Genomic DNA, 8,543 nt, shown 5'->3' on the forward strand with positions numbered 1-8,543 from the left:
AGTAATAATAACAACAATTAAATAGATTGTTACAAAATAAAAATTAATTATATAATATAATAAATTCGATCAAAATAATAATATAACAAAAAATATAATTTTAAAATTATTATTATTATTATTAAAATAAAATAAAAAAGATAATAATAATAAATATATTTTTTGAGAACTAATTTACTTTTAATATTTTTGTTAAATATTTAAAAAAAAATTATATACAAGTATAATGCATATATTTGAAATTATATAAATGAATAAAAATATTATTTAATTCAAAAATCTATAAATTTTAATAAAGTGTAGAAAAATAAATAAATAATCCAATCAGATCTAGCAAAATTTATATAAATCAATAAACAAAATTCATTAAACTCTGCGTATATTCTGTAGAATTTATAAATCAACTCAAATGTACAAATTTTTTAAAATCCAAATAAATTTATTAAAATTCTAATTGAATACACCCTCTTAAATTTAGATGAAAATAACGTGATTAAAAAAAATGGATAATTTGTATCAAACATGTATTATTTATTATATTATACAAATATTTCATTTTATATTCGAAAGATAATATCAATGCATATTTATATCTGTTTCAATAAACACACACCAGTAATTCTCGATGTCTAGAGCCGGTTGGATTTGGTCTAATATGCTTGAATTTGGAGGTTCTGCCGCCAAGAACTTTGGTCCTTGTGAGGAGGATGTTTCGTCGCCTTGATACCGTTCCTGTGATTATTGCCATCGATTTGCTTTGTAGCAATCAGGATTTGATTAATTATCTGTTAATCCCTAAAACGTTCGCCTTCGGCATTTCCGCCATGGTTGTCGTGTTCGGCTTCACTGTCCTCCTGTCGCTTTCTTTTTCCTCGAGAAAAACTGGGATGAGATGCAGTCATGTAAGTTAGCTAATTTTCTCGGAAGCATTCTAAACTTTGAGAGAGCGCCACTGTGGTTTTGAGTGATACCGAACCAGGAATGTCGAGTCTGGTGCATAATTTAGGAGATGGATTTGATATGCAAATGATAGGGAATTTCCTGAGCTTTGCCTCGAGAGGCGATAGGGTTGGACTGAACGAGATGCTAAGGGAGGGGATGTCTCCCAACGTGCAGGACTATGACAACAGAACTGCACTTCATCTTGCTGCGAGCGAAGGCCATGCCTCCATTGTTGAGCTTCTACTCGCTTACAGTGCAGATGTTAACCTCAGGGATCGCTGGCAGAAAACTGTAAGTGGTAACAGGCTTGTGTTCTTCTTCCCGAAGTTCAACTTGATTAATGTTTACAGGTTATCATAATTAGTTACATTTTGTGTTGTACCAACAGCCATTAGCAGATGCAAAGCTATATCAGCATAGAGATATCTGCAGGATCCTTGAAGTCAATGGAGGCCGGGAACTTATTGAGGACCATGCCATGGTAATATAAAAAATTTGCTTGAATAATGTTACTATTTGTACTGTGTTCTGGGAAGCCTTTCCTACCATTGCAATATCCTAATGTTAATTGAAATTATATGTTTTAGTAGTTCTGTATTGTTCCATGGATTAGATAAAAACTCCTACTTCTCCTTCAACCTAATCAAATTAAATTACGAAAAGAAGTATATCCATGTTATGCTCTCTTTTCAATGGTAACTAGTTACCGTATCTGTGAATTTGTCCAACTGTTTAACTGATGTTATTTTCTTATACATTTATATGCAGCCACTGCGTCATGAAGATGAACCTCAGGAGAATATCGATATCTCTGAACTGATTGTGCAGCAGTCAACCAGAATTCAGCAGGTAATAGTATTAGATGTCATAGTTTGGCTTCAAGTTGCATCCAAATGACAAATATGTTTCAATTGGATTCAGTAGAGATTTTCTTTCCTGAATTCAGTATTGAGTCTAATGTCTTTAAGATCGATTGATTACATGATATAGAAATGCTGAAAAGATTGTGAAAATTTATAGGTGCTGCATAAGCTTGAGCGTCTCTTATCCAGTTATCTGAGCCATTGTGTCAATTTTTTAGACAGGAGCTGTAAGAACTCTGAGAATTGTATTTTTCAAATATCGAAATTTCAGGGCCTATTTGGTGGATCTGAAAAGGTCAAGTGGCGTGGAACTTGGGTGGTCAAAACAATCATCTCTCAACACATCTATCATCCTGAGAAAATGTTGGTTTACTGGACTCATAATTCATTCGGTCCTGCTGCTTTGCATACTTAACTTTGTTGAATAAGAGGAAAAATTGTTATAGGGTGTTGACAGCCAAAGATAATACTCTTCTGAAGGAACTTCGGCATCCAAATATTTTGCAGTTTCTTGGGTCAATAGTGCATGGCAAAGAAATGATTTTGATTACAGAATATTTGCCAAAGGTAACATGCCAATCATCAAATGAATCTATCCCTCCAATTTCCCAATCAGGTACACAAATGGTTACCAGAGCTTTTGCCTTATTATTCTAATTTGTATCAGGGAAACTTGGACGATATTTTGGCAAAAAAGGGCCGGCTGGAACCTTTAACATGTCTACGTTATGCGCTTGATATTGCCAGGTAGCATGTTTTGCCTCCTAATCTATATCTACTCATGGTTAATACAGTTCTGACCTTGTATATTCTGAACGTAGATTATACATCAATTTCTCGACATTCTTTATCGATTATACATCAATTTCTCGACATTCTGTATTAATTATACATCAATTTCTCGATATTCTGTATGGATTAAGCTTCTTTCAAGCAATGCTTCTGTTGATCCTTAAGTATACAATTCATATTAATGCATATAGTAATTTCCAGGGGAATGAATTATCTTCACAAGCACAAGCCTAGGCCAATCGTTCACAATAACTTGACTCTCCGGTAATCCTTTTGTTTTTGCAAAGGACTCCATTTCTGCTTTACCTCAAGCAATATTTCACAGAGTAGTTGAACAACTTGATCAGTTCTGTTAGTAAACTCGCATGAATTTTGGACCATTTTGTACAGACAACGAACTTCTGTATATGTTAAAAAAAATGCAAGACATCAAGTCATTTGACCTGTTTCTGAATTAATTTAGCTTAACCTGGTTTTCCTCTGTTTCAGGAACTTGCTTCTCGATGAAGGAGACCGCCTGAAAATTGGGGAATACTGGGTTCAAATGTTGTACGTGCATATACAACCGAATCAAGATAAGAGTATGCAGAAACAAGCCATTGATTCAATCATTTGCATTCAATTGCCTTTAGATAATTGTACCATTATGAATCTTGTCTCCCATGCAGGCCAGTCAAGTGATGAATCCAGCAACCCCGAAACTTCGTATGACACCAAGAAAGACATTCGTGCTTTTGGCCTTATATTTTATCAGGCATATACTCACCAATCTACCTGAACCTATACTGCCTTTTGAATGTTTTTAATCCATACTTATTTGTATTTTCATTAACTTGTATGTTTTCCATGGTAGATGCTGGAGGGCAAGTATACCTCCAACATGGACTCTAACTACTTACATCTCAAGTCAATCGAGTTTGAGAAAAAGTTTAATGTTAGCCGGTGTCCGGGGAGAATCCTCGAGTAAGTTTGTACCATTGCTGCTATAATCTATGCAATGTATGTCTGTATGCATATTATATGTATATAATTCTTATGTTATTATTTGCTAAGGTTGATAGAGCAGTGTACTGGCAAAGACAATAGCAGAAGGCCAGAATTTGATCGAGTGATAATTATTCTGGAGGAAGTCATGCACCAGCTAAAGAAAGATGGATGTCCTGTTTGTTGATTCATCGTGTTTGCGGCAATTCGGTTAGTTACTTATTTATTTATTTAACTACTACGTTAATTGCAGAATAAATCTTGATTTCTATTAGATACCAAAGAAACATGTTATGGAAAAATCAATAGTAACTTCAAGACATATACAACATAAATTCATTAGTTGAATGCAACCATTATTGTGTTGTAATTTGATTGACATTGTCATCAAAATTACTACTATAGTGGGTGCATAATTGCATGTATCTGTGTGTGATGTGTGATCATAATAAAGGAGAATGAGTATATATATATATATATATATGTAGGCGGTGAGGGGCAGAAATCCCATGAAAATATTCAAGTATAGATATATAGAGAGAGGGACACGAAAATTGTTTTGACACAAAAAGTTGGGCACTGCCAAATATTGTTGAATGATATATGGTGGGGTGGGGTGGGTAGCACAATGACATGTGGTGACCACCAAATGAAGTGTAAGAGTAAAGGGATGCTGCCTATTATTTAGTATTGAGTATTTGAGTATTGAACCAAACTTCTTCACCAGACAGACATGTCTTTTTATTTACATCTGGTTGTGTCTTTTCTCTGTGTTTGTTGGTTAGTGTCAGTTTAGCAGATTTAATCAGATTTGTCCACGTTTCATGTCACATGTGTCAGCTGCTACATTTTAATATATATATATAATATATATAGGGGGCGGTCACAGTACTGAATTTAATACATTACGTGAACAAATAAGACATATAGTCTCAACAGCACATCGTATGCTGTCTGACAGTACACAATATTATTACAGACAACACATTGTATATGTTAATGTAATACAAATACATCACATGAACTAACAACACATGTTATAGTTTCATACAGCACACACAACAGTTATCATTAAAAAAAACAACACATACCGTTATTATACACGACATGTGTTGTATGTAATAATATTGTGTGTTGTTTGTACATATGAACTGTACTGAGTTGAAAAATCAGTACCCTAACCATCCACATATATATATATATGTATGTATGTATGCACATTTCATTTTTCAGATGAAGAATCCAAGCCCTGTAATTGATTGATTTAATCAATTAAGGAATCATATCTTGATCATGAAAGATCATAGTAAGATTATTATCCATTGAACTTGGGCTCTTTCTCACTATTTCTTGATTTGAATTGAATTAGTAGCAAAGCTTATTGCCTGGTTTATTATAATATCAAATATTATTAATGGGGTTTTGTTGGTTTCTTTGCTTTAAAATGTTAGTTTAATTTGGCTGTTGGGGGTGTGACAAAATGTAAGACTAATAAGAATCTCCTTCTGTGTGTTTGATATATATATTGATACACTCTTGTCCTAATTTAACAAATGCATTAGGACAAGAGTGTATCTATATATATATATATATATATATTATACATGTAGTCTAATTAGTAATGGAGTTTGACATTTTGAAAATAACATAAGTCAAACAATTTATTTTGTACATTGACATATATATATAAATACCATTCTTGAGCACACTAAAGACATTGCACTTAAAGAGTCAATTAAAAAAAAAAAAGAAAAAAAAAGAGCATATACATATCAAATAATGATTATAGAGTTTATAAAATATCAAATAATTATAAAATATGCTTTGCATGTCAACCACTTTAAAGAGTTGATTAAGATACAAGACAATAAAATTAACTATTTTTGTACAAATTTAAGAAAGAATATTTGATTAATTTAGTTGGATCAATTCAATCTTTTGGTTGTAATACCAAACTGCAATGGAATAATATCTTCAACAAACAATACTTTTACTAATAATGAAACCTCAACTACAAGAAGAAAAAAAAAAAAAAAAAAAAATTTTATTCAAAGTAAACCTACCGTTGTGTCATAATATAGTATTAGTTTTAATGAAAATTGAAAACCTGAAAAGGTAAATTAAATTAAATTAAATTAAAGTATGTGAGAATCCCACTTTAATTTGTAATTTAAATTGGGAAGAGAAAAAAAAAAGGTAAAATTTGGCAAAGCTATAAAGGTTAAACAATACCTACCATATATAGTTCTCTTTTACCAAACTACAGCCAGCAAGAAATAAATAACCAAAGACAATTTTAGAAATCAATGTCTCTCTTAATTTTAATTTTTATTTTTTATTATGCAGAACTAAAAATAAAATAAAATAATAACAACCCAAAAGGACACACAACAAAATTTTATGAATTGATCATTGCATTATAATATAGGTAATATATAATTGATTAATTATATCTTAAAATTCAAACTTCTCATCCTTTTTAGTGATGTGTCCAATAATTCAAATTTTTTATCACCAAACCACTCAAAGTTTTTTGTTCTTTTTTGGCCTCCTCCACCTATGAGCATTTGCCCCATTTTTATAATATTATTATTTTTTTAATAAAATAAAATATAGGGCAAATTATAAAAAAACTTCTTGTATTTTGATAAAAATGTATTTTTTTTTATGGCATGAAATTCCTTAAGTTAAATTAAAATTTCCACAAAACACTCTCTTCGTCTAGAGATAATTCTAATACTCCTTTCGTCCCAAATACCATGTCCACGTTGCCGTTTATGTCCGTCTCACGTACCATGTCACTTTCCTTTTTTGGAAAATGATTATACACTTTAATCTCATTTTAAATTTTTAAATTTTTTTTTTATTTTAATTAAACTAATTAGTTATCTTAATCTTAATTTATAATTATTTATATTATAGGATAATTATTTTTACTAATACATTCTTAATTATCTACTAATTACACTTCTCCTAAAATATCGTGTCTATAGTGTAGCAGACATGGTATTTGAGATGGAGGGAGTATCAGTTTTGGACGAATACGATGTTTTTTTGTGCAAATTTTAATTTAATATGAAAGATTTCACGCAATAAATAAAATACGATATCTTAAAGCATGTAAATATAACATTAAAATACTTAAATTATCTATACATTCACGATATTATTAACCTGGTTGCTTTTTACAAAAATTCAACAATTAATATTAATTGTCATTCAACAAAAATATTATTCTAACAAATTAATAATTCTCCATAATAAAATTACGATATAATAATTTTGTTGTATAATAATTTTTATTTTAAAGCAATTCTCTACATTGAAAATAGTCGCACGTCTGTTTTTTTTTTCTTGTTTTTTAATAATGTAAAAAATCGTAATAATTTTCGACCGTTAGACAACTTTTTATGGGTCGTATTAATATGTTATATAAAAATAAGTACTATAAGACTTGATCATATATATCACTATATATCACTACTAAATTTTCCAATTTTTTTCTTTAAAGAAAATTGGCGTCCAATGTTTATTTTCAATTTAAAAATGTACTAATTTTAGTTTCAAAATTTAAAAAAAAAAAAAAAAAAAAAAAAAAAAAAAAAACCCTTCAAATAAATAAATTCATAAATCCAATTAAATCCATTCTAAAGACACGATAGTCCAAAAACAATGAATATATCCTAACGATGAATTGAAAGGATGCCAAATTAATACTACATAAAATGAATACATGTGAAAAATAATACATAAAAAAACCTATTACTCCCTCTATCCGGTAAATATAGTTTTAATTGGGTTGAACACGAGATGTAAGAAATACTCATATTATATTGGTAGTTGATAAAAGTATGAATAAAAGATTTTTTTTTTCCTTGTGAGTGTATTAGTGTAAAAAGTAGTGGCAATTATGTAATAAAAATGAAAGAATAAGGATAATTTTACGGTGATATAGTTATTTATGAAAAAGAAACTATTATTTTTGGACCAACAAAAATGGTAAACAAGAATATTGTATTGGAATAGATAAAGTACTATTTTAGGATTTTACTAGCATTTTAATTATTTAACATTTTTCCAGATAGGGTTTTTTTTTTAAAAAAGAGTAATTTTTTTTTAATTTTTAGTTAGTACTCCCCCCGTCCCACCACACTTGACATTATTTCCATTTTTGTCTGTCCATAACAATTGATACCTTTCTATTTTTGGTAAAAATTATTAATTTAAAACATATTTAACAAATATAAATCAACTTAATTAATTACATAATATACAACATTATAAATGATGTAGGACCACTTAAAACCCATTTATTTCTACATCTCTCTTCAAAAAAATAAATATTTTTATCTATATCTAAAACTACACATCTTTTATAAAATTAATTTATGTTAATTATATATAAACAAAAATATTTTTTTTATTTACTTGTATTATAGAAAATTTTATTCTCTACGAAATGATATCCATATTGCATATATTTTTTAATTGTTATATAATTTTGAAATATTTAAACATATATTTAATTTTTTTAATCATATATATTAAATTTACTTTAAAAATATAAATATTATTAATTATAAAAAAAATTATATAATAATATAATAATTAATTATTATTAATTAATTAAACATCTTTGTCTTAAATACCGTGTTCCTAATCAAATCGTTCAAGTAATATTTTTTAAAAAATAAATAATATATGTAATCATAGCTCCACTCACAAAAATAACTGTCACAAAAATAAAATAATAATAAATCACCGTAACGATAAATGACGACCAACTGGAATTATGCTTTTCCACCTTTTCTTTATACAACTCGCCAACCGATTTATCTATTTATTTATTTTTTAAATAAATAAAAACATTTATTATTATTATTATATATAATGTGGTGTCTTCTTCGTCCATAATCGAATTCACCAATCAGACGAGAAATTAGAGAGAAGAAAGAAACAAAA

General features: G+C 28.9%; 1 protein-coding gene across 1 annotated transcript; it reads left to right on the top strand.

Annotated features, from left to right (window-relative positions):
* The first annotated feature begins 635 nt into the window (after window positions 1–635).
* On the top strand, window positions 636–3,954 carry LOC127241979 (integrin-linked protein kinase 1-like). Its single transcript, XM_051261287.1, has 11 exons — window positions 636–1,233; window positions 1,331–1,423; window positions 1,711–1,791; window positions 2,077–2,168; window positions 2,252–2,372; window positions 2,473–2,552; window positions 2,799–2,861; window positions 3,087–3,178; window positions 3,266–3,351; window positions 3,451–3,560; window positions 3,651–3,954. Exons 1-11 carry the CDS (start codon window positions 982–984, stop codon window positions 3,766–3,768), a joined length of 1,188 nt encoding a protein of 395 aa, XP_051117244.1. The 5' UTR covers window positions 636–981; the 3' UTR covers window positions 3,769–3,954.
* The last annotated feature ends 4,589 nt before the right edge of the window (window positions 3,955–8,543 follow it).

Source organism: Andrographis paniculata, unplaced genomic scaffold, assembly GCF_009805555.1.
Source record: "Andrographis paniculata isolate CXL003 unplaced genomic scaffold, ASM980555v1 Contig86END, whole genome shotgun sequence".
NCBI classification, from domain to species: Eukaryota; Viridiplantae; Streptophyta; class Magnoliopsida; order Lamiales; family Acanthaceae; genus Andrographis; species Andrographis paniculata.